The sequence below is a fragment of the Bubalus kerabau genome, chromosome 14 (assembly GCF_029407905.1).
Source record: "Bubalus kerabau isolate K-KA32 ecotype Philippines breed swamp buffalo chromosome 14, PCC_UOA_SB_1v2, whole genome shotgun sequence".
In the NCBI taxonomy this organism is placed as follows: Eukaryota; Metazoa; Chordata; class Mammalia; order Artiodactyla; family Bovidae; genus Bubalus; species Bubalus kerabau.
Genome location: NC_073637.1, coordinates 73,015,451 through 73,042,133, shown reverse-complemented (window position 1 = coordinate 73,042,133; position 26,683 = coordinate 73,015,451). Strand labels below are relative to the sequence as shown.

The 26,683-nt window shown below is 40.5% G+C and overlaps 1 protein-coding gene and 3 long non-coding RNA genes across 6 annotated transcripts in view; 1 reads left to right on the top strand and 3 right to left on the bottom strand.

The window, feature by feature from the left end:
• LOC129627078 (uncharacterized) overlaps nt 1-3,300 on the bottom strand; it is a 30,509-nt gene extending 27,209 nt beyond the window's left edge. The window contains exons 1-2 of the long non-coding RNA XR_008702411.1: nt 3,145-3,300; nt 2,696-2,801 (exon numbers count right to left, since the gene is read on the bottom strand). This is a non-coding gene — a long non-coding RNA (uncharacterized LOC129627078). The remainder of the gene's footprint in view (nt 1-2,695; nt 2,802-3,144) is intronic.
• A 2,774-nt stretch (nt 3,301-6,074) lies between these two features.
• On the bottom strand, nt 6,075-8,323 carry LOC129627077 (uncharacterized). Of its 2 annotated transcripts, none has more exons than XR_008702409.1 (3): nt 7,957-8,323; nt 7,105-7,529; nt 6,075-6,928 (listed from the first exon to the last, which is right to left on the bottom strand). It is a non-coding gene; the product is annotated as an uncharacterized LOC129627077 (long non-coding RNA). The 2 variants fall into 2 exon arrangements; XR_008702410.1 differs by lacking the exon at nt 7,957-8,323 and adding an exon at nt 7,623-7,852.
• Nucleotides 7,964-11,770, top strand: LOC129627076 (uncharacterized). Of its 2 annotated transcripts, none has more exons than XR_008702407.1 (3): nt 7,964-7,978; nt 8,841-9,180; nt 11,422-11,770. It is a non-coding gene; the product is annotated as an uncharacterized LOC129627076 (long non-coding RNA). The 2 variants fall into 2 exon arrangements; XR_008702408.1 differs by lacking the exon at nt 7,964-7,978 and adding an exon at nt 8,406-8,420.
• A 7,423-nt stretch (nt 11,771-19,193) lies between these two features.
• Nucleotides 19,194-20,747, bottom strand: LOC129627333 (recombining binding protein suppressor of hairless). The gene has a single exon (XM_055546897.1). The coding sequence runs from the start codon at nt 20,732-20,734 to the stop codon at nt 19,271-19,273; it is 1,464 nt and encodes a 487-aa protein (XP_055402872.1). The 5' UTR covers nt 20,735-20,747; the 3' UTR covers nt 19,194-19,270.
• Between the last annotated feature and the right edge of the window lie 5,936 nt (nt 20,748-26,683).

Sequence of the window (26,683 nt, the reverse complement as noted above, 5' to 3'; positions counted from 1 at the left end):
TAAACTCTGAAAAAGTAAGAGCTGTTATCCTTTTATTTATCTTAAAACTTTGCACAGTATGTGATCTAAAAGTTGGTTCTCTGCAACAGAAGGCAGAGAGAAAAGAGGCCAGACCAGGCAAAGGCAAGGTCTACAGATGAAAAAACAGGCAGATGAGTGTTCAACAAGCTTTGACTAATGTCAGAGACCAGAAGGCAGATGGGCAGGTCCTGAACCAAGGTTAAAATCAAAAGTCCATACACAGAGGCAAGTGGCACTAACTAACTTCTGGGGAGCAACAGCCTTGTCATAGAGAGGCAGTGCCCCCACAAAGGGCAGATGTGCTCCTGAACTGCCCTACCGTGGTCAGAGTCCATGTTTCATTTTTAGAGCTTCTTTTCCCTCCCAAGTATCCTTTTCTTCTATGGTCTCTGGCTGTAAAAAACCATTATGTCAACTCTTCAAAGTTCTCTTTCTAATTTTACTACAGGGTCCAGCTTTATCCAAAATTTCCCTCCTTTACCATTAGGAACTCTAAGATAACCAAGTCACTTTCTCAGAATATCCCACAACAGGTGAATGAAAAAGAAGGCAAATTTACCTAAAGTCACTGGTGAGCCAAAGGACTGTGTCTAACAAGTAGTTAAATGACAGGTGTCTACACAATATCTGAGCCTCTTCATTCTGCCAGAGGACAACCATTTATTTCAGCTCCTGTTCAAACTGCTCGAGACAGAAAAACGTTCTGCACTTTCCCTAAGAGGCATTGTAGTACTGTCAGATCAGCAGAGCAAATTGGTGTAACCCAAAGACTCATTTTCAGAGGAATGCCATCTTTCTGTGAGCTGATGCCCTCTCACTTTTATTTTTGAGCATCGTAAATAGTAAGAAGATGAGGTTACAGAAAAAGGAGAGGATGGAATTTATTTTCACTACCAAGCACAAGAAATGTAGCGCAGAATTTGCTCTAAGTTTTTTTCAGTTGAGAAGCTTTATTTCAATATATTACTTTGAAATTAGGAATCTAGCAACAAAACTAATTATTTACTGATATATGCGCTCACACACCTAAACACACACCCTCAAAACACCTTTCTAATGCATTTCTCAACAATATTTCTAATCCAGTGTTATAAATTCAGATGCATCTAGAGATAAGGCAATGTTAACGTTAACCAACAGGGAATAGTAAAGACCATGACAAACCTGAGAGTACATGCTCTGCTTAAAAATACTCAGATTTATTTTTCATCAGTACTATTTTTGGTAATTAAGGCTATTCAGTTCAGTCACTCAGTTGTGTCCAACTCTGCAACCCCATGGACTGCAGCATGCCAGGCCTTCCTGTCCATCACCAACTGCCGGAGCCTACCCAAACCCACATCCATTGAATCGATGATGCCATCCAACCATCTCATCCTCTGTCATCCCCTTCTCCTCCTTCAATCTTTCCCAGCATCAGGGTCTTTTCAAATGAGTCAGCTCTTCACATGAGGTGGCCAAAGTATTGGAGTTTCAACTTCAACATCAGTCCTTCTAGTGAACACCCAGGACTGATCTCCTTTAGGATGGAGTGGTTGGATCTCCTTGCAGTCCAAGGGACTCTCAAGAGTCTTCTCCAACACCACAGTTCAAAAGCATCAATTCTTCAGCACTCAGCTTACTTTATAGTCCAACCCTCACATCCATACATGACTACTGGGAAAAAAGCTATCACTAGCCATATTCAAATAGGGAGTTCAAGTTTGTGTTACCTGCAACAAACCTCTATCAAGACTCCACATTCTGTTTTTCTGTCTCTGTTGCTCTAAATGGACCATGAAAACACTTCACTTTTGGTCTTCCGTATAGCAAAACATTCTTGGAGACATATCATCACAATCCAGATTCTAATCTCTGAAATATTCTCGTTTTGCCTCTAAGTGTCAGAAATAGCATTCTATTAGTTGGCCTCCAAAATATTATAGGAGACATACTCAAGTTACTCACATAGCTAGTAATAACTATAGGTAACTTTTATTAAGTGCTTATTACATACTAAAAGTAAAATTGTTTCTCTCCCCATACTTAATAAATAATACAAATAGTGAACAAAGGGAAGATCTGATGTATATAAGCCACCGTTCAACTGACTCATTGTGAAAATACATACCACATCGCATAGGCAACAAACACTACTATTTATACAGTAGCCAGTTTAGACTTAGCTGCTGAGTGTGTATGTGAGAGAGAGACAGAGTGTGATACAATCGCCAGGTAATTTTACCTTCTAGTGTGTGAATATGTGTTTGAGCAAACAGCTGACTGGCATGTAGTATTACCCACTACACATTCAGCTCTCATTATCTCCAAGATCTCTCAAGAGGCTGTGCAAAGATATTAAAATCCTATCATTTTTATGTTAATGTAATATTTAAAATTTCTTTCTCAAGTTGATGAAATAACTAATGAACGTTGTTTTTCCCTTAATGAGTGATTCTAATTGTGTGATAACATGTGGCTCTGACAAGTTAGAAGTGAGGCAGAAGAATCCAGAGTGGTGTTAGCACTTCATGGAAAGTTAGTCCAGGCTGCAACGTTCTTATTAGTGAGAAATAATTGTTTGAGGCAAACACGCTGAGTAACGAGTAGACACAAGGTTGCCATGTCAGGAAGTTGTTATTAAGGGCCTAGAATTCCTTTTAAAGTTCCAGGAAGAATGAGTACAAAAATTCACCTTCTAGAGCAAGGAGAGACAAATTTTTCTGTGAAGGACAGACCATAAATATTTGAGATGTTTCCGGCCATACAATCTCTGTCTCGATTACTCAACTCTGCCTCTGCTGTAGGAAAGCAGCCCAGGACAACAGAAAGAGATAACATGTAAATAAGTGGATGTGGCTGTGTTCCAATACAACTTTAAGGATGCTGAAATTTGAAGTTCATAAATTTTCCTGTGTTACAAAATATTTTTTCTCTTGATATTTTACAATCATTTAAAAGTACAAAAACATTCTTAGCCCACGGACTGTCAACAAACATGCGGGGGAACAGATTTGACCCACAGGCTATATTTTCTTGTATTAACAGTCCTAACACCTAAACTTAGAAAGTGTGACTGAATAAGATCTTCTTTGGATTAAGAGATTCGAGGAAGAGACAATTAGGGTTAGTATGGCCTCCTACCTTTCCCTTCCAGCACCCTCTTACATTAACTTCCCAGCACAACTGAAGGATATAGGGGCCACCCACCCTCCTTTCTACTTGAGGCTCTTCAATTAACCACTGGACCCTGCAGAACCTTCTACAGCCTGATCTTACTCAAATCTTCCTTCTCATCTCAGAAGGTTAAAATGATATAAATGATATCATATAAAATGATAAAATACACTGAGGATGTATCCAGTTTAATTGTAAAGTTAGACACATGTTTTTGAGGAATAATTAGCACTATGGGGGAAAAAGTACTCACAGTATATAAGTAAAAAGATCAGAAAACAGCACCTATATACACAATAGGTTCTCAACCTTTGGTTGATTAATTTTGAAGGTGGTTTGAATTTTATCTAGATTGTTCTCATACTTTTCAAAGTTTTAATTAATTATTTAAGAGTGAAACATATGATGCTGCTTCCTTTCTAAAGAGCATCCAAACCCTTAAAGCGATCCCCCTCCCGTGTGAGGCTTCCACTAACTCTGGTTTGTATCTCCTGACCTTAAATCCTGATCCTTAAGTCTCATCCTCTGTCTGAAAATAGAATCTCTAAAAAAGAGCCACTGTAAGTAACAGCTGTGGCTCTGACGGCTGCTAGACTGTCCTAGGGAAGTAAGGCCCTGTTAAAGAGAGACTTTTAAAATCACTTTGTCCCTGACATGAATGGCTTTATTCTTTAGCCAAGTTACCTGATAATTAACACAGATTGACTAATTAAGCTGACATTAATGTCACCTGATGCTGGCTCTGAATCCTGGCTTTTTGGTTAAGTGAAAATGAGAGCCTACTGTTTAAACAAATGTGAATGCCGATAGATAAAGCAGGGCAAGAATTGATTCAAAAAGTACTATATTCAGTGGATTTGTTAATGCTTCCTTCCTAAATTGATATGAACTGAAAAGGAAAGGGAGGGCATCAAATTTAGCTACCTGGATGATTAAGCATTAGAGTAGGTTAGCATTTACAGGACTGAAGTAAAATTAAGCGACACACTCTACTCCTGAAAAGGCCCTAGGCCCACAGTCACTTCTTAGGCAATCTAAGTGTGATAGAAACTGGACAGAGTTCAGATGCATTAGCTCGTTGCTTTCACTATACATTCATCTCACACGCCCTGTGTTCTTGGGATCAGGTTTCAGATAGCACTGAGGGTCAGAGCATAAACTGGAACACCAGCATGATGAGCTCGTTTTAAACATCAGACTAAAAGTTACTTGGTGTGTCTTAGATTAAGGATTTAGAGCTCTGTGTTGACTTGTGTAGCCTGAGTTGAGTGCACAAAAGGAAATTTTAACCCGAAACTCTACCATGCTCTCTCACCCTTTCAACATTGTTTAACCTACTAGTTCATCGGTCTCTGCAACTTTGGTCTTTTCTCTCCTCTCACCCAACCTATCAGCATATCAGCATAGTTCTGATCATACCTGTTCCCTGCTCCAAAATTCTTCATGCGCTCCTCTCTGCTGACTGAATATATTTTTATAATAAATGCAAGGCTTCCCCAGTGGCTCATCGGTAACTACAATGCTGGAGCCACAGGAGATGCAGGTTGGATCCCTGGGTTGGGTAGATCCCCTGGAGGAGGGCATGGCACCCCATTCCAGTATTCTTGCCTGGTGAATCCCATGGACAGAGTAGCCTGGTGGGCTACAGTCCATAGGGTCGCAGAGAGTTGGACACGACTGAAGTGATTTAGCACATATGCAAGACTTTTTACAATTGGCCCTAACATTTCCAGATTGTTTTCTGCTATTCATATATGCATAGCCTAAGCTTCAATCTTTCCCAGAATATGCCCTGAACTTTCCTTCCAGTCTCTTCCTTCTCATGCTAACCTATAATAAGATAATAATAATGTGATAATAATTATAATAGCTACCATCTATTTAGTCTTTACTAAATACACATAATTTTCTAACAACTTTACATACTTTATTTCATTTCTATCATCATAACAATCCTAATAAAGTAGGTATCATATCCTTACTTTACAGATGAGGCTTGGAGAAGTCAAACACCTTGCCCAAATCACCTACACAATTTTAGTGGTGGAAGGCTTCAAATACAAACATCTGAATTGTATGGCCATTCACTTAACCACTGCATTATACTACCTCCTTCACCTGGCTTTCTTCCAAATGTCCTTACTACCCACCTCCACATAACCGCACACTCATCACCCCCCATGTCACAAGCTCGTGGAAATTCTGCCATCCTTCAAGACCCCCTCCAAATGCTAGCTACTTCCTGCATACAGTCTTTCCTGATCCCATCCCTCCTGCTTTAGGTGTTCCCCCTCTTCTGATGCTCCAGAATTTGTCTTTTCTGCCTAAGAATACCTCAGGTTTCAACAGCTGGAGATATCGAGGTAAAATTATTTATTTTTAATATTAAAATTATAATGACTCCAAATCCTGTCCCGTGAATCACAGGGAGTCTGTTTTTCTACCAGTTTCCCTCCATATATAATTTCAGGGAACTACATAGAATCCCTACATGCTCCAAATCTATCTTATGATCCATGTTCTGAATGACTGCTATATCAGAACTCTCCTGGGATCTCTTCAGGGTGTTTTCTCTTCCTGTGGTAATTTGTTTCAATACTGACATCAATCCACTGTGTTGACTATCATGCATGTGTGCATGTGAATTCGCTTCAATTGTGTCTGACTCTTTGCAATCCTATGGACTGTAGCCCACCAGGCTCCACTGCCCATGGATTCTCCAGGCAGGAATACTGGAGTGAGTTGCCACACCCTTCTCCAGGGGATCTTCCAGACCCAGGAATTGAACCCAGGTCTCCTGCACAGCAGGCAGATTCTTTACCACTGAGCCACCTGGGAAGCCCCTTGTTGACTATCAACTCCCCATAATTAGACCACCAGGAAAACCTGTTGATTGAGCAAAACGAAGTTTATTAGACTTACCACAATGGTGAAGAATAACACCATGACAGTATCTTAGTAATATCTCTAAGATGGAAGTCAGAAGAGTACATTTATAGAATTCAGGGATGTGGTTTAAGGGAGAATCTTTTAAGGTAGGGAATGATTGAGATTAGACAAATTTTATGACATAGTAATTTTGGAATGATGAAAATAGCAACACACATCTTCAAGCAAGTAGTGATAAATAAAATATTATCTGATAAGTGAACTGTTACCTAAATAAGCAACTTTTCATCCTGATAGAACTGTTTATCCATGTGACCAAAATCTTTGCCCAGATCTTCAAGAATTTCTTGAAGCAAGCAGTAATTTACTGGTTTACAGTGTTATCTATTGAGGAAGAATTTCCCAGGACCATGAGATCATGCTGACATAGATGATCTCACTTCCCAAGGTCTCACCAGCTCCTAATTCATTGCTAGACTCTGCTATGGTATATGACACAGCTTTTTGAGTTCTCACAGGACTACAGAGATACAGAGCAGAGAGTCCCACTTCCACTTCTGAATAGCAGTTACTCTTGGAGCTCACCAACCCTAGCGCCAACTCACTGCAGAGTTACTTTTTAAACCCCCAGAATAAAAGAACGAAGTGAATGCAAAGGTGGAAATTTCTGAAGACTAATGGGCAAGGTAGCAGTGGGGGAAACTAAAGAGAAATCATTGATTTTTAGGATATCGATCATGGGTTGCCATAACATTGTGTTGTTGAAGGTTTTGTTATTGTTTTTCTGTTTGAAGCTCTCTGGTAGCATTTCCCAAGTGACGTCCTCAAGTTCATGTTCATTTATATGGGAAGCCCCAGCAGGCTGAAAGGAGAGATTAAGGTCGAGTGATCTACCCAATATGTGATGACTTTAGAATTCTATACTGCGAGGCAACTCCCATACCCCTTTCCACGCCCAGCCTTGTGCATGTACCCCAATGTGGTGCTTTTTTAATACATCCACTGAAGTATCCCTGATGACAGAAAGTAAACTTTTACCTTGCTGCTGGTAATATCACTACTTCAGTTCAGTTCGGTCACTCAGTCGTGTCCGACTCTTTGCAACCCCATGGACTGCAGCACACCAGGGTTCCCTGTCCATCACCAACTCCCAGGCTTGTTCAAACTCGTGTCCACCGAGTCAGTGATTCCATCCGACCATCTCAGCTTCTGTCGTCCCCTTCTCCTCCTGACTTTAGTCTTTCCCAGCATCAGGATCTTTTCCAGTGAGTCAGTTCTTCACATCAAGTGGCCTAGGTATTGGAGTTTAAGCTTCAGCATCAGTCCTTCCAATGAATATTCAGAACAGATTTCCTTTAGGATGGATTGGTTGGATCTCCTTACAGTCTAAGGGACTCTCAAGAGTCTTCAACACCACAGTTTAAAAGCATTGATTCTTCATTGCTCAGCTTTCTTTATTACTTCTTCAGGGGAACAAAAAAAAAAAAAAAAAAGTTTAAACTAGGATTTCTAAAAGCCACCCCCATAGCCACTAAGTTTGAGAGACACAGTCTTACATTTACCAGCTTATTTGTTTTACTCGGAAAGGTTAAGATGTTGTTCTTACAGCTGCTGACATAATAATTGTCCCCCAAAGTGGAGTTTGTAAGAACTTTCTTTAAGAAAGAATGAACCTCCTCCCTGCATGATTGAGGTTCAACATCAGCTTGCTTTTATTTTTAGTTTTTATTTTATATTATCTCTAACTGCCATAAACAAAGGGACACACGCGCAAACAGGCACACACACACACACACACCCCTTTCAGATTCTGTAGCCTCAGGCAAGCCAGGCTGACTGAAAAGTCCTCTAAATGAAACCTCCCCTTGGAGCAACACAAACAAGCATCACCTGCTCTGTTCCTCCCACCTCGGTGAGCTAGGGTGAGGATGAGGAAGGATTAGGTGGAGGGAAAAGGAAATCCCCGACCTTCTCTCTGGAGGCCCTCTACTCAGAGACCCTCTAAAGCCCTCCAGACTTAAATCAGACCAGGCCTCATGTTTCCGGGGGTGTAATGAAGGCTGCAGAAGTAATAGAAACATCCTTGCCACTGTCAAAACTAATCTGCTAATAGGAAAGTTTGTGGCAAGCCTTGAGTCGCTCATATCTGCGAGGAAACCGGTTTCCTATTTAGAGAAAATGGAGCCGTTATTCTTAAGCAGAGAGATGCCTATTGTGTGGGTAATTACAGGGAGGCCTGGCTGACCTGGCAATGAGGTAGTGTCGCTAAATACCTGAAGGCAAGGGGCGCCTGAAATGAAAGCGGAGGCCCCATCTGCCAGCCTGTAATGATTGTGCTATTTGGAGGCAGAAAGGTTTGTCTGGAGCAGCTGGTTTCTCTCCAAGTGACCTTTTAGCATTTCTGCTTTTGCCGTCTGACAGATGTGTCAAGTCAATAATTTCAAAAGCCCCTGAGTAAATAACCAATTGTGAGCAAGGATGACCCAAAGCAATGACAAAATGGCTGCACGCGGCGCATTATGGAGCATAATACCGAGGGATGGAACCAGGAGGATTATCAGAAGGGAAAGAAAAAAAAAAAAAACATTTTAGTCTTTATTTTTGACTAAATGGCTTTCCTACCCATACATCAGTTGTTTTTGAATTGCAGGTGGGGGGAGAATAGGGAAGTGTGGGTGGACGGAAGGGCCTTGTGGGGGCTGCGGTCGGCGGGGTGCGGGCCCCAGGTGGCGTCTGGGCGCCGGAACTGATCCCGCGCTTGCACCCTCACGCAGCCGTAAGGACCGCCCCTGACGGGCACCGCGGAAGAAGGCGGCTGAGGAGAGGCAACTATGCACCCAGACCAGGCCTGAGGGTGCCTGAAGTCCTGCAAAGAGTTTTCACAGGCCACGCAGGGGCTGTTATCTGGGAACAAAGCGGGACAGGGTATTCAGGAGCCAAAGCTGGAAAGGATCCAGTGAAGCAGGAGTGAGCGTGGTGGGAGCTCGCCTGCCTGTGATTCCTCCTCCAAGGGCATACACAACGCCTGGAAATCTGGTTTATCCAACATTTTCATATTTTCCCCCAGGCTTTCTAAACCCTCAACTCCTCTGCAGGAAACACCATCAAACTAAGGTGAGAAGAACCAACCACCCCCTCTCCAAGACACTGAATCTGCTGAGGGAGTAGGGGGTTGGGAGTGGGGGGGAGGGCTCATTTGGGGTAGATGGTTCTGGAATCACATTTTCTGAGACATGAGTCCTCAACTATTCTTTCAATTTTCCTACATTGGACGTGTTAGGAATTTTCTCCACCACCCCCATTTTTTAATGAGTAAACTGAATATTGCAACTGAATGTTGCAAAATTCTTCCAGAGACAAACAATTATTGGGAGAGAATTCATGAAGTAAGACGAGCTGCGGTGTGCTGAAGCCAGCTCATACCAGCTCATGAAAGTCCATGTCAAATCTTCAGGAATTTTGCAAACTGGTTTTTAAACCATTGATAACCTGATATTGGTCATAGTGGTGGTATTTACATCATGGAAGTTCAGTTCAGTTTAGTCGCTCAGTCATGTCCGACTCTTTGTGACCCCATGGAAGACAGCACGCCAGGCCTCCCTGTCTATCACCAACTCCCGGGGTCTACTCAAACTCACGTCCATTGAGTCAGTGATGCCATCCAACCATCTCATCCTCTGTTGTCCCCTTCTCCTCCTGCCTTCAATCTTTCCCAGCATCAGGGTCTTTTCAAATGAGTCAGCTCTCTGCATCAGGTGGCCAAAGTATTGGAGTTTCAGCTTCAACATCAGTCCTTCCAATGAACACTCTGGACTAATCTCCTTTAGGATGGACTGGTTGGATCTCCTTGCAGTCCAAGGGACTCTCAAGAGTCTTCTCCAACACCACAGTTCAAAAGCATCACACTATATATATCAGGGCTGTTTCTCCTCAAAGAACTGATTGTTACACATTTACCAGCACACTGCTGGCACAGGTGAGTCGGAGCACCAGAGAATACTTCCATTTGGCCATGAGATCCAGCTTCTTCTCTCCTTTTCCAACTTTGTATTGCTTATTCTCCACTCATCCAATACCAAATCTGAGGCTGATCAATGACATATATTAACTCATTCAAAACAGGTTTGAGAATGCTTAAGGATTATGGTTATATTCCCCCCCCCCTTTTTTTAAGAAAAATATTGCTTACACTTTAAAGTCAAAATGCCTCAAAATAGGATAGAGTTCCCCACATTTGGCTTTATTTCTATAACCTTAGTCTGACTACTCACGAAAATAAAGCTTCTGGTCAGTTTTGGCAGATCTGGTCCATAAAATGCCCAGGATATGCCATGCTTGTTCCCAACATCAAATCTTTGCTCATTTATGGAGTCCTTGTCAGAACTGCATGGCCCTGTCCTACTACCCAGCTATAACCTTCTTCAAAGTCCAACTTCAACCCATGTGCTTTCGTTTTTCTCTCACACCTCTAGTCCAAAGGGATTTTTCTCCTTTTATCTATAACTTCCATGTTATTATTATTATTTGCTCCTACCTCTTACTTTGACTCTTAATCATACAATAACTACCTTGCATTTCCTCTTTGTTCCTTTCTATAAGAATGTCTTCTCTACTTATAAAGTATTACCTCTTGAAGACCAATGATGTATGTTACATAAGATAGTATATACCTTCCCCAGGTCCTAGCACAGCCCTAACACATGGTAAGTGCTTCAGACAGTATTCTCAGCTCTCTGAATATGGACTCTTTAAGGAAGTCTTTAACAGACACTGCCCCCTGGGCCTCAACTCTCAGAAATCCTGATTGGGTGAGTTTGTTGTATCTATAAATGTTTCCAAATGGTTACAAATCCACCTACTTTATTGCTACCCAATCCAGAATCCCTGGGTGATTTTAACATAAAACCTTGGTAGCTCAGCTGGTAAAGAATCTGCCTGCAATGCAGGAGACCCCCATTCGATTCCTGAGTCAGGAAGGTCCTCTGGAGAAGGGCTGGGAAAAGGGATAGAATACTCCAGTACTCTTGCGCTTCCTTGGTGGCTCAGTCAGTTAAGAATCTGCCTGCAATGTGGGAGACCTGGATTCAATATCTGGGTTGGGAAGATCCCCTGGAGGAGGACATGGCAACCCATTACAGTATTCTTGCCTGGAGAATCCCCATAGACAGAGGAGCCTGGCAGACTTCAGTCCATGGGGTCACAAAGAGTTGGACATGACTGAGTAACTAACCTTTTCACCCTCTATGGTTGAGAAACATTACTTAAAAATTAGATGAATGAATGGGTGAATGGATGGATATAAAACTAAGTCATACAAAATAATTATCAACACCCCTTTTTTTTTTTTTACCCAAGGTTGATGCACCACTAACTCAAGTGGAATGCTGTGGTCATCAAGGCCCTGATCTTGACCATGAGCTCCTTAAGAATAAGTCGTATCTGTAGCAAGATCTCCATCCATCACAGCGTCTAGCACCAGCTACATACACACATATAGATGATTGGTGTTTCTAGTTTATCCGCTTATATTTCTCCCACCTCACCAACCTGGCTGGTAGAACCTTCCAGATCTCAACTTAGATGAGAGCAAAATAAGAAAGTTTTTGTTGTTGTTTTAAAGATATGTTTTTTTTTAATAATAAGACAAAGGCATGGATAAGTTAACTGCTTGATGAAGATGATGAAATAAAAAAGCAGAACGATTGTCTCTTGTTTGCTTTTATTTTTCCTCCATAAAAGAGAATTATATTCAGACTGTAATGGATGAAGCACAAATCTTAGTAGGAAAGATAGTGTGTCTAGCAGCTTTAAAATGTGTTCAAGTCCAGATGCATTACATCTAAGACAATTAAAACAATTTGCAGCTGTTATCGCAGCTGCTAGTGTCCTGGGAAAAAAAAAAAAATCAGAGAGAATGGGAAAATTGCCAAAAGATCAGAGCTAAGCAAATGCCTCAGATTTCAAAAAAGGGGATTTCGTAATCCAGAACTAGATGGGTATGATTTTCATATTTAGCAACATTCTAAAGTATACTCTTCACCAGATAATTTATATGCACTTAGTAGGGAAAGAGCTGATCATTAGAGAGACTGAGGTTGCCAAAAATAATTCAGTGCAAACGATTTTTATATGATAACTATATTATAAGGAGAGTAGATGGAAAGAATATCACAGGCAAAAGTCATTCAAAAACCAGTCATGATTGATTCAAAGGCAATGTATTGAGTCCTTTGAGCTCATCCACAAAAGTCTTAATGATGAAATACCCAGGAAAATGCAGTTGTTGCCTTCAAGGGGATTTCAGTCTAGAAGGAGAGAAAGAAAACAAGGTCATTCTTCATAGGGTAAAACATGGGTATAAGACAGAAAGTGAAAGGAAAGTCTTAGATGAAGGAAAATAATTGAAGAGATTAGCATCTCAATGAGGATCAGGACAAAGAGAAATAAGAGGACTTATTTCTCAGGTCAAAAGAGCTGAGGACTGGGCACAGGTGACCAGGAACATGGCAGATGAAGAAAACAGGTGAAAAGCTTCATGACAGTGGGCATGATGGCTTAAGGAGCTGCAGGAAGTTCGGGAAGACAGGACATAGAATTCAAAGTGTAGAGTGAGGCATGAAGACAGAAAGGCAGGAGAAACAGGCAAAAGTCAGACCTAAAAGTCACGTTAAAGAGTGTGAATGTTATTCTGAGAGTACTGGAGAACCTTGAAAAGATATTAAGCCAGAAAATGCACATTGATTTCACCAAGACATTTAACAGTCTTTCGTGGGCTGCAAGGAGATCAAACCAATCAATGCTAAAGGAAATCAACCCTGAACATTCATTGGGAGTACTGTTGCTCCAATACTTTGGCCACCTGATACAAAGAGCCAACTCATGGGAAAAGCCCCTGATACTGGGAAATTTGAAGACAGAAGGGAGCAGCAGAAGATGAGATGATTAGATAACACCACTGACTCAATGGACATGAATTTGAGCAAACTCAGGAGACAGTGGAAGACAGAAGAGCCTGGTGTGTTACAGTCCATGGAGTCACAGAGAGTTAGACACAACTTAGTGACTGAAAAATAACAACATCATATATGGCGGATATGTGGAGAACTATGGACTGGGCAACAATAAAGTAAGTAGACTTGTAACCATTTGAAAAACTGCCCTATAAAATGTCAGTGCATTGTTGGCAAATAGGAAGAAGTTTGTTAGCATTTTTCTACACCCTTTCCGTAATTCTACTTCATTCAGCAAATGAGTCAAGAATTGGAGCAAAATCTTTTCACAGGTGATACAAAGCTAAGAAGAAGATTAGTGTGTTGTTCAACATTATCAAGATCTGGGAAGCTTTCAGCAGGATAGGATGAAGGGCCTAACCCAGAAAGATAAAATCTTAAACTGAATTATGTTTAAAAAATAATCTATTGTAGGAGAATAAAATTTGCAAGCCCCACTATATAATACTTCATGTGAAAATATAAATTCTAAGGTCAAAAAAAAAAGCCACCATATTAGAGAACTCTATGACCCTCTTTCCAGAATTAAAAAAAATAAAATGCTGTCAGTGATACTGTTGTATTTGAATCAAGGTAGGCAATGGCTCCACCAGCTCACGTTTGGAGAACTATGTCCACTTCTAGATCCTGATATTCAATGTCAAGGTATTTGACTACCTGAAAGGCACATGATGTTAAAAAAAAAAAAAGTATAAAGATATATGCTAAAAAAAAAAAATTAGAGGCCCTTAAATTTTTAAAAGATTAACTTCAGAGGATTAAAATAGAGCCACCAAGGAAAATCCCTATATAAGGTAAACAGTTTTAGAAAAGATAATTTAGGGGATTGAGGGAATTTTAGGGCATTGGGTGACTAGAAATTTAGAATTTATAAATGGATGGGCTGCCTTACAGCTTGTGATCTTCCTATCACTAGAGAAGTTTACACCATCTCTCAGAGATGTTTGCTAAAGATGTTTACTCAAGATATTGGAGATGTCCACCTAGTTTCTTGGGGATATTTGAAAGGGAATTTTTAAACTGGAAGAAATATTTCACTCTTCCCACTTTGAGACTCTATTAATTTATCATAACCACACCTACCTCTATGTCACTAAAGGACTAATAGAGAATACTGACTTAATACCAATTTTGCCAATTTACATTCATCTTTGCCTTCTTTAATCTAGTAGTTAACCCACAAGTTCAGGAACTGATTCCTCCTATTGGATGTTCTTTTTAAAAGGTCCCTAACATCTCTTCGCCAGTCATTATGTCCTTTTAAAACTTCAGACACATGGGTTGTCACAGATGTTCCAATATAAATAAGCAAGGATATCAAAGCTTTGGACATGAATTTTCTTCTAAGGAATTTTGACACAACCCAGGATTTCCTTTCTGTCCATCTTAGTCATGAGCCATGAGTCACATTCTCTTTACAAGATTCATGCCACTGTTACAAGCTTTTTGACAAACAAGTTTAAAAGTGGCTCTCTAGTCACCTCTGACCTCCCCACTGGAGCATAAATTCCAGCCCAGCCACTGGTATTTGTCGGGGACACTCATTTCAAACATCCCTACCCCCTACCCCCATTTCAAACTATTCCTGTGCCACTTCTATAGCTTTTTACCTCCAGGGTCCTCTTTGAAAATTTTGCAGTGCTCAAGGCTACTGATGAATTTTACTTTGGGCTCTGAGGATAATCTTTCGATACACATGACCTTGGAATTCCATTATAATACAGACTACAATACAAAACCATAGTGTTTAAAGAACTTCACTCCATAAATTCTGTCCGACCTCCATCCCCTTGACTTCCTCCTTGTTCCCTTGCTGGTACCCCTGCATAAGGCTTCAGTAGTTGCTCCATGCTCCACAAGAAGAGAAGCCATGGCAATGGGAAGCCTGAGCACCACCCTTGAGAAAGCCCATGAGCAGCATTGAAGACCCAGAGCCACCAAAAATAAATAAATAAAAAATGTGTAAAAAAAAAAAAAAAATCTACACAACACCATATTCGGTCAAATTGTCTTGGTAAAATTCCAACCCTGGTCCTGGCAGAGGTCACAGTTGACTTTCCCTTCCACCACTACAACCTACTTAAACCCTTTCTTCTCCTTGAAGTATTGATATACAACCCCTCCCCCCCAACACACACAGAATACTATAACTTCATTGAAGAAAAACTAGTTTCTCTAAAGGAAAATAATATCTGCTCTATTTGTTCTTTCCCTATTTACTCCTCAATCTATTGCAGTCTGGATTTCTGCCACAGCTGTTCAGCTAAACTGGCTCTCACCATACTGGTTGATGAATAGGATGGAGAGGTTCCTGTGCAATTATTTCTTTATCTCCTTCCAATGTTTGTCCTTGTTGATCATTTTCTTTTTAAAATTCTCTTCTGCCTTAACCTTCAATATTTTCCTCGTGAATGACTGGCTCTTCTTTTTTAAGTTTTCTTGTCTCTCTGTAACAGCCACTTAAAAATTGATCTTTACCAAGATTTTACTCCCAGCACTTGACTTATCTCATGGCTCACGCTTTCCCTTGGGTAATCTCATCCAGGCACAAACTTCAACTAAGGCTTGCAGATGGTGACATCTGACCTCTAGGCTCAACGCTTCTGCTTGCATATGCAATAGGCTTATGACTTCAAACTGACCAGAACTAACCTCATCATTTTTCTTGCCCCAACCCATCAAAAAAAAAAAAAATGAGGGAAAAGTCCTTTTAAAAACCTATATTGTATTGGCTTTACCTCTCTGCCACCACTTTTCATTCTGACAATGAATGGCCAAGATACAAAATAATAGAATATTAAGAATATTCAGCAGATAGAGGCTAGCAACTCTGTTCTTAAAAAGTACGCAAAAACCAAGTTAGTGTTTCTTCAGATTCCTATTGTTATTAAAAGACACAAAATTAGAAGAGGAGCTATAATCACCTGCAGCTGCCAGTCCATAACTGATTTTTTTCAACAAGCAAAAACTCACACCCCAAACTGGAACAGACACACAAAACTGTAGGAATGCAGATGTTCAGTTTAGAAAGGGATTTTGTGAATAAGTCGTGTAGGCTGAAGCTCACTAAATTCCTCCTATCTTGGCAGTTTATATGACAAAACAACATAAGCTGCTGTGTTTCAAAAGAAAAAAATCTTTAAAACTCCCCTAATACTCTTTCTACAAACACAGGTGAATTTGTTGTCTGAGGTATCTTCTTCCTTTCATAAGTGAGGCTAAAATCTTCTCAGATAAGGTCAGCGTCTTTTTTTCTGCTGTGAATCCTCAGATGTAGGCTGCCACCAGAAAATGAAGTCATAAAAAGGAAATCCCAGACCAGGACTGTGTATGCCAAAGTATCAAGCACCTCAGCATATGTACAGAGTGCAACCCTGTTATTCCACACCTGCTGCTATGCCAGTGTGGATTCTAGAAGCAAAGAAATAAACAGTTATTTTGACAAAGCAGTATTATCTGTTGGCCTGCAGTAAATTTGCTTGAAATCCTAACAACTTCCCTGCATAGAATATCCACCCACCTAATATTCCTTCTTTAGATGAAATCTTATAATAACAAATCTGTGATTACATTTCTTATTTTCATTTTTTTTCCAAGAGCACTGTTGGCCTCTACTGTATAAGAACCGTAGTGCATCCATCTCCATTAATGTTGTCACATGGGTTTTATAAAATCATATTACAAAATGTGGGTCAGTGATCACTGAGCCATGTAATTTATCAAGACAATACCCAGATGCACTGTTTGACATTCGTTTTACAGGGACGCAATCTACTGGTATAAACAACTCTGCAGTGCCTACCTACTATTCTTCAGAAGCAAAGGCCATTTGCAACTGGGGTAAAAAAATCAATATACAGAGTTTCACCATCAAATATTTAATGTCCCTATAAGATCAGTGAAAACTGACAGCACACCTCCACTGGATAACACATCGTCTCCTCAGCTTGATCTGCTAATTATGTCTCTGCATTCAGAGTTTTAGAACCAAAAAGGATTTTATCTCCAACCCAACCCCCTGATTTTACTAAGGAAGACCCTGAAGTACATAGCACAAGTACAATATATAAGGACAAGTAATTTTCCCAGTAGTTAGTGATAAAGTCTAGAATTCTTTTCAAATTTTGTCTATTACATTGTTCCTCTATTTCCTTAATCACATTATTGCATACATGCATGCTGAGTTGCTAAGTCATGTCAACTCTTTGCGACCCCATGGACTGCAGCCCACCAGGCTCCTCTGTCCGTGGGATTTTTCAGGCAAGAATACTGGAGTGGGTTGCCATTTCCTCCTCCAGGGGATCTTCCCAACCCAGGAACTGAACCCTCATCTCCTGCACCTCCTACATCAGCAGGCGGAGTCTTCACCACTGAGCCACCAGGGAAGCCCAATCACACTGTTAGGATAGAATCAATTTCTTAATCCCTGTATTACACTTAACTAAATCATTTTTTAGTACCTGTTCTATACCAGGTACCAAAATAGACATTAGAAATAATAGAGGTGCTTCTCCTCTATGTATTTTTAATAATACCACCAAAGAAGGACTTTAAGAAAGATAGGAGATAAGATGCAATTGTTCCTGATCTTTATGACAGCTTCTTCTCAGTCTTACTTGCTGGCATCTTTTCCCTTGAAGAAGGATTACTGCATCTCTACTGGATGTCTTGCAGGTTCCCTCAGCTCAGCATGTCCATAAGTGAGGACATCACCTACAACCCTTTTTGAGGCCCTTATTGGAGGTAACAGTCACAACTCCACAATGCAAGTGTCCTATTTCACCTGTCGATGGTGGTGTCTGTCTCTTTTACTAAAGTTCAAGCTCCTTAAAGGCAATCCTGTGGCTTCTCATCTAGGTATCCCCAGCACTCAACACTTCTCTTGGGGCCTGGTAGATATATAATAAATACTTATAGAATAAATAAATAAAACCATTTTCTGTGCTTCACTTAAAACAAAATCCTGAGTATATCCAATTAGTTTATAAGTCCTATTCATTTTAGTCTCTTAAATATGTCCCAAAGCTATATCTTCTTCTTTATCAAAACACTGCCTTGGTTTAGGTTCAGTGATGCTTTGCTGAGGGCATTGTCACAGCTTCTAAATATTCTGTTTCTAGAATAGCCCTTTCCCACTCAATCTTATGCACAGAGCATCCTAAATAAAATTTGACTCCGATTCTATTTCTTCTTTGCTTAGAATCCTTTCGTGGCTCCCCATTACCCAAGGGAAGAACTCTGAGGTATGACATTCACTGTGGTCTTTCTCCCTCCTGCCTTTTCGTCTCTTGCTCTTTGCTAGCCTCACAGCTCACACCCCATCCACAGTAAATGTCCGCCATTCCTGTCTGCACACGGGGCTCCCTTTGCTTAGCATGCCCCTGGCCCATCTCCACTTGACAAACTTTTACTAAAATTTTAACTAAGAGCTTGTCTCTTGAGTTCACTCCTCCCAAGCACACTTCAAAGCTCATTCTTGGCACTCCCAACAGTGCCTTATACAGGTCTATTTCTATTATAATAACCGTGGTATTTAAATTCTTGTGTGTGCATTTTTCCTCCATTGGACAACGAGTTACTTGAGGAGTTAGGGACTGGATCTTTTCCACTGTGTAGTCTCAGTGCTTAATAAAGCTCCTGACATGTAGAAGACATTCATTAAATAATAATGATTAGTGTGTAATAATACACACAGCCTGTACAGCACCCCACAGTTTTAAATTTTCCTGCGTGTGCTTTAAATCAAGACTTCCAAGTTGTTTTGTACACTTTAGTCTTACTAGAGGCAATTTATCTCCCCAAGATATAGAGGAGACTGAACAAATGGCAGAGAAAATGGCCAATAGACCATGGTATACACCCAGGTATATCTTTCCATTTGGAAAAGGGTGAGAAGTGGGGAGAAGTAGAATGAAAGGAAAACATGGATGAAAGAGGGAGAGAGGGGAAAAGGAGAAGAAGAGAGGCTGAGTTAATGCCAACAGAATCCATTACCCCTCATCTCTACCTGGGAGCCCTCATCATCTATTTCTGCATCCTTTTTAATGTCTTTTAACTTCTCTCCCTTTCTATAATTGCCACAGATAAGCCAAATCTGTGGATAATCTCCGAACTTCCTTTTTTTTTTTTTTTTTTTTTTTTGTCAACATTTTGCCGCACTCAAGTCAGTGTAAGTCCTAGCAAAAAGACGGTAGTTAGGACACAACTGTTGCTGTAGATGATGTGACATTGGTTGAATTTGTGCTGACGTTTGTGTAACTTCCCTCGCTGTTTGTGTTTGATTCATTAGGGGGCACTTGGCTTGAGTTGGCTCGAAGGATTGCTCCCGCTGCACTGCAATGTGGCCGTGGCCCTGGTTCTGGGGTATAGGTAAAGGTAAGGCTGGTGGAATAAATGATTCCATCATTACGGACCAAAGTTACTGGAACCTGGACTGGCTGCCGGACCCATCTCCAGCCTTCTCGGAATGCAGAAATGTCTGGGACAACACAGAGCATACTCTCTCCACATCTGTACATAGTTTCAGCTTCTACATCCCCAAACCACACTCGTAAATTTGGAGTGAAATTCTGTCCTGTAAGTTCAAGCATTGCTACGTCCCCACCGCCATTCAACTGAAGACTTTCTACGACAGGCACAGGTGTGACTGGGGCAAGGACAGGGCCCATCCCCTCATAAAATGTATACTCTGCCTTATCCGTACTAATGATTGTCCAGGAAGCTCCATCATTTATCATCTCTTTATTTGGTTCTTTTGGGCATGGAGTGGCCTGAAACTGGATTATTCTTTCTTGAGAAAGGCACAAGTACATTCTTTCTGTATCCTTAAGGTAAAACGCACATTTGTGGAGCTGTGACACAGGATCATCGGCATCCAGTAACGCGGTCTGCTTATCAACCTTCCTAATTATCAATCTTGGGAGTGCCATGCCAGTAACTGAACACACAAGTTTGACTGTTTGTCCATAATGGATGTATCCATCGCGGACTGTGAATTCTTCTCCTTCTGATTCATCATCATCCAAGAGATGAATGTAAAATGCTCCCCACTGCTGAGAACTGGCATGGAAATTACCACCTTCTACATGCAAGTATCTGGTGCTAACTGTTTGGGATCGGAGTCTATTAAACAGAGCCACCTTTGTTCCTGAGGCAATGCAGAGGTCGGCATTTTTCAGTGACTGCTTCTTTTTGGAAGGTTTGGAGATGACTTTTATCCGCTTGCTTAGGAACACACCAATGTCATCACTGTTGCCATAGAACATCTTTACAGACAGCATGAAGTGCTTTCTCTTGTCTGAATCAGATATATACAATGTTTTGGCTGTGCAATAGTTCTTTCCTTCCAAGTTCAGTTGCTGCATTTCTTGGTCACTATTTCCTATTCCAATAAAAGCACATGGTTGAGATTCCTGTTCTGAACAACCATCGCGTTCCATTTGTTCTTTTTTTTTCTTCCATCCACTGCCCATAAGATACACACAAGGAGGAGGGCAAAAAAACCTTTTTTCATTTCCATATGACTTCTGTGCAACTTTTGCATGAAGAATAAGCACTGTTTGATCCCCTCGCTCTTTTAAATAATTTCGCATAGCTTCCCTAGTGAGTCGTTTAGGTGGAGGCCGCTCACCAAATTTTCCTGTCACAACAGGCGCCATCTTCCACAAACTCTCCGAACTTCCTTTTAACAAAGAGTTTCAATATTCTCCTCACCAGGTTTAAAGAAGTGCCTAAAAGGAAGTCCAACGCAAGCATTAGAACTTGGTCTCTGTGGCTGCTCCTACTCTCTCACATTTAAGCATAACTCCTACCGAATAGTGAAACTTCAACAATCTACATCACTGGGCCGTGACCCATGAGAGGAAGTACTGGTAGGACACAAATGTTAAAATTTTGCATCTCAAAATTACCTTTAGAAAACAAAGTCCACACTAATGCGGCCATGGTAATAAAACAATGAAGATTTTTGAGTTTTGAAAATCATGCATGTGATAAATTCTTCATGATTCATAAAGAAGCTATATATTCTAATATTTTTAAAAGCCAGCAACACAAACATTATGACACCAGAAACTTCATTTTTTTCATCTTTATTATGTCAAGGATTCTGGGAAGATGGTGAAGTACAAAACATCAAGAATCTGTCTCCGGTCAAATACTTGCAAATGATGAGTCTAACAAGGGTTTAATTTCCAAAATATACAAACAGCTCATACAGCTCAATATCAGAAAAACAACTCACTCAAAAAATGGGCAGAAGATCTAAATAAACATTACTCCAGAGAAGACATACAGATGGCCAATAGGCACATGAAAAGATGTTCAGCATCATTAGAAAAATGCAAATCAAAACGGCAGTTAGGTACCACCTCACATTGGTCATAATGATCGTCATCAGAAAGTCTACAAAGAAAAGGAAACCCTCCTCCACTGTTGGTGGGAATGTAAATTAATGGAGCCAGTATGGAAAACAGTATGGAAGTCCCTTAAAAAACTAAAAGTAGAGTTACCATATGATCCAGCAATTCCACTCCTGGGCATATACCAAAAAAGATGAAAACTCTAATTCAAAAAAATAAATGCACTCCAATGTTCAGCAGCCAAGACATGGAAGCAACCTAAGTGTCCATCAACAGATTAATGGATAAAGAAGATATTATATAATATATATATACACATATGTGTGTGTACTAATATATATAATGAATGCTGCTGTTAAGTTGCTTCAGTTGTGTCCGACTCTTTGCAACCCCATGGACTGTAGCCCGCAGCCTCCTGTGTCCATGGGATTCTCCAGGCAAGAATACTGGAGTGGGTTGCCATGTCTTACTCCAGAACTGGTGTTTTAGAGCTTTAGTTACAAGATGAAAACAGTAATGGAGACAGATGGTGGTGATGGTTGCACTGCGTTAATGCATTAACGTCACTGAACTCTACATTTAAAATGATGAAGAGTTAAATTTTATATTATGTGCATTTTATGGCAATAAAAAAATTGAGATGAGAAAGAAAAAACAAACTATGTTATATTAGGTTATAGTCCAGTTGCAAGCTGAAGAACGTAAATCACTTTCCAAGACAGTTTTTGCATCCTGCACGGGGACTTAAGTTTATAAATTTCTGCAAACACATTGGAGGCTCAAAGCAACAGTCTGAGCAAGATGTGTGTGTTTTGCATCCATCATGTGGTAAGATGAGTTTCCCAGGCTGACCTCCCTGCTCTGATTCTCTGAAACTGTTGGCAGGCAAATAGTCTACGGTGGAGCTACAAACAACACTGCAGTCCGCCACAACACTGAACAGTTGAGCGAGATCTAAAGCAGATCGTTCACCTGCCTATTTCCTATGAGAACTTTTTTTTTTTTTTTTTTTTTTTTTTTTTTTTTTTTTTTTTTTGTGGAGAGCATAATAATGCTCAATAATGCAAACTTTATTGGCGTTTTCTTTTTCCCATATCCATCTCATGACTTGTTTCTGCTTATAGGAAACATCTTCTTTTTTTTTTTTTTTTTTTTTTTTTTTTTTTTTTTTTTTTTTTTTAATTTTATTTTATTTTTAAACTTTACATAACTGTATTAGATTTGCCAAATATCAAAATGAATCCGCCACAGGTATACATGTGTTCCCCATCCTGAACCCTCCTCCCTCCTCCCTCCCCATTCCATCCCTCTGGGTCGTCCCAGTGCACCAGCCCCAAGCATCCAGTATCGTGCATCGAACCTGGACTGGCAACTCATTTCATACATGATATTTACATGTTTCAATGCCATTCTCCCAAATCTTCCCACCCTCTCCCTCTCCCACAGAGTCCATAAGACTGTTCTATACATCAGTGTCTCTTTTGCTGTCTCGTACACAGGGTTATTGTTACCATCTTTCTAAATTCCATATATATGCGTTAGTATACTGTATTGGTGTTTTTCTTTCTGGCTTACTTCACTCTGTATAATAGGCTCCAGTTTCATCCACCTCATTAGAACTGATTCAAATGTATTCTTTTTAATGGCTGAATAATACTCCATTGTGTATATGTACCACAGCTTTCTTATCCATTCATCTGCTGATGGACATCTAGGTTGCTTCCATGTCCTGGCTATTATAAACAGTGCTGCGATGAACATTGGGGTACTCGTGTCTCTTTCCCTTCTGGTTTTCTCAGTGTGTATGCCCAGCAGTGGGATTGCTGGATCATAAGGCAGGTATATTTCCAGTTTTTTAAGGAATCTCCACACTGTTCTCCATAGTGGCTGTACTAGTTTGCATTCCCACCAACAGTGTAAGAGGGTTCCCTTTTCTCCACACCCTCTCCAGCATTTATTACTTGTAGACTTTTGGATTGCAGCCATTCTGACTGGTGTGAAATGGTACCTCATAGTGGTTTTGATTTGCATTTCTCTGATAATGAGTGATGTTGAGCATCTTTTCATGTGTTTGTTAGCCATCTTTATGTCTTCTTGAGAACTTTAATAAAGAAGCTTTCCCTCTGAGTTTAATATTGTGCCATTCTGAAAGCTGGGTAAACTTTCCAGCTCTCACCTCTAGATGGCATCAAATATGACCCCAAGCACTAAACAAGTGGTTTCATTCATGTATGGTTGGTTATATGTGTTAGATTCTTCTTCTACTAAACACAAATTAAGGCTGAAGGGGGAAAGGTAGCTTTGTTTCTTGTGGCCTTCTCTTCACCAGAAGAAGGAAAGGGGAAATAGTTAATTAAGAGAGAAAATGAAGAAAAGAGAAAGCAATTACATCATATAGTCCTCCAGTGCACATGTAGCCAAATGTAGATCCTCAGAGAAATGCATTCAATGGCTTTCAGATCAGGCCAAACAACTGGCTCCATGCCAGAAAACAGAAAACAAATGCTCAAATGCTATGGAACATTCGAGAAGATTACTCACTGGAGTATACCCTTTTCATTCCCACAGACGTCGGCAAACATGGCTCTCAACCTTCAGTCCTTTCCTTGACTCTTGCTAAGCTATGGGTTTCTCAAGGGAGAAGCTGCTAGGCATGTGTGAAGTTTGTTTTCCTTCATCAAAAGTGTCACTGCTCGTCTCCTGAGAGTATATTACTTCTGCTAAATCTGCCTTAGAGTGCTGCTCAGTCCTCTTTGTTACTGAGGCATCAGCTTGGAGTATTACTCTCACTCACAAGCTCCCCACACCCAAACACACTCTCAACGTATTTGAAAGCTTCTTGGAAAAAGCACCTGGGCCTGGCAGATGGACATATGTATCCTAAGATGAATGAGCTACGTGGAGCAAAACTGTCATCAAAATTCCCCAGACTATAATGCCGGGGCCTGCCTCAGTCATTAATGTCTGAAGCTATGTGGAAATGTGTGTGGCTAAAGCCCAGAAGAAATAAAAATCAATACACCTTCTTGCTGTGTTTCTTGGAACAGCAGTCCAGGAAGTCAGGAATACTCAATACAGGCCTAGATATGTTTTTGCACATTTTTACAGATGCATGATATGAAAGACAGTCGTTAAATAAAAGAAATATGCTTGAAGACATTTTTTGAAGAATAAGGCTAAAGAATTTCCTGAACATTTAACAAATGCATGAAGGTACAATTTATATACAGCCAGTTTGCTTTATCCAGAGTGCAGTCTGATGTAGCGCATGCCTCGGTAACATACAGGTGAACAGGAATTTACAGACTGGTAGCAAGGGCATGTAAAACATGTAAATAAGGACTGGCACAAATTGTAACAGAAAATAGAGAGTCGTGTGGCATCAGGGGGCATGCACTAACTATAAAGGGTCTTTCTGGGAAAGGCGATGAGATCCAAACAATTTTAAGTTTCCTGTGAGAACTGCTGGCTGAAGTTCTGGTATGGATGGAAAGGTGGTTAAAGTACCATCTCTCCGTCCTTGTGTATCAGATAAAGGTCAGCACCTACTGAGACAAGCAGAAAGATGGGGACACTGCCATTGCTTTGAGAGCTACTATTGCCTGGAGGGAGCTATCAATAGAGAAAGTACTAATCCCAACTCTTAAGTGGAGGACATTCAATTAGCAGTTCTCAATGGAACCATCCCTTGTTCTTTTACATCAATATATAGCAGTATGTCACAGCTCACTGTACCTAGGTAGATGCAGGTGATATTTTAACAACGAATATAAAGTAAATGCTTTTTTTAAAAATTTGCTTAGGACAGCATTTTGAAACTAGTTGTTTGAAAATGTTTGTGTAGTTATCAGTTTCTGTTGCCAAAGATGTAACTTGTGTGTCTATCAGTCACCTCTCTGGTCACGTCCACCTCTTTCCTGTCCAGTCTCTGGCTGGGACACAGACTCTGGCGTCCTTCAAGCAGACCCAAGTTGACAGCACCCAGGCTTATACCTGTTTGAGGTGCTTCTTTTTTGCCTCCCACCCCAGGGTTTTCCTATTGACTTGGAGGGGTGAAAGGCTTCCTGCTGAGCACCCACAAAAACACAATCCACAGCCAATTTTTGAACCCACACAAGTGCAATCCAAAGTGAATTTATGGAAGATGGAAGCGAGACAATACATTTTCCCCATTCCTTTCCCCAGAGGGACTGTCCTGAGAAGCAATCATTTATACAGCCTTTGTGAAGATCAACTCTCAAAACTGAAAATCAGTCATGCTCCATACAAGATGGAGGCTAACTCAATCATACATCCTTAACAGGCTCTCCCTCTCCATGTCCCTCGCTCCTGTGACCTAGGAGTGGCCAGTTCTAAATAAAACCCAGGTTCTGCTTCCTGGCAAACCCAGGCTAAGGCAGGATGTCCCCTCTAAAGTCTCCCTTATCTGTACAAAAGAAAAAAAAGTAGAAATAAAATATTATAACCAGTTTCAACATCCTCAAAATAATATCCTGATTTTCATCTCATGTGTTAAAATGCAAAAATGTGCCCCCTTCCAAGGAGTATATAGAAATTATAGGATATTTTTTGCAGAATTTAAGCAATAGCAATAAAAAGCTTTTTTATAAAGTGCAGAGGATTGACAAACCTGTATCATAGTTAAGGGCAGCTAATGATCTACTCATTTGAAACTAGTTATTTGACAATAGGGCTTCAAATTTATTTGAAAATAGGACTAGATTCAAAGAGGCAGATAATGTGGAAAATTCTTCCTGAGATGGGAATACCAGACCACCTGACCTGCCTCCTGAAAAATCTGTATGCAGGTCAAGAAGCAACAGTTAGAACCGGACATGGAACAACAGACTAGTTCCAAATTGAGAAAGGAGTACATCAAGGCTGTAAATTGTCACCCTGCTTATTTAACTTATATGCAGAGTACATCTGGAGAAGGCAATGGCAACCCACTCCAGTACTCTTGCCTGGAAAATCCTATGGACGGAGGAGCCTGGTGGGCTGCCGTCTATGGGGTTGCACAGAGTTGGACACGAATGAAGTGACTTAGCAGCAGCAGTAGCAGCAGCAGCAGAGTACATCATGCAATGTGCCAGGCTGGATGAAGCACAAGCTGGAATCAAGAATGCCGGAGAAATATCAATAACCTCAGATATACAGATGACACCACCCTTATGGAAGAAAGCAAAGAAGAATTAAGAGCCTCTTGATGAAAGTGAAAGAGGAGAGTGAAAAACTTGACTTAAAACT

Excerpts from the sequence above, each read along its gene's own strand:
- LOC129627333 (XM_055546897.1), bottom strand. The coding sequence starts at position 20,734 with ATGGCGCCTGTTGTGACAGGAAAATTTGGTGAGCGGCCTCCACCTAAA.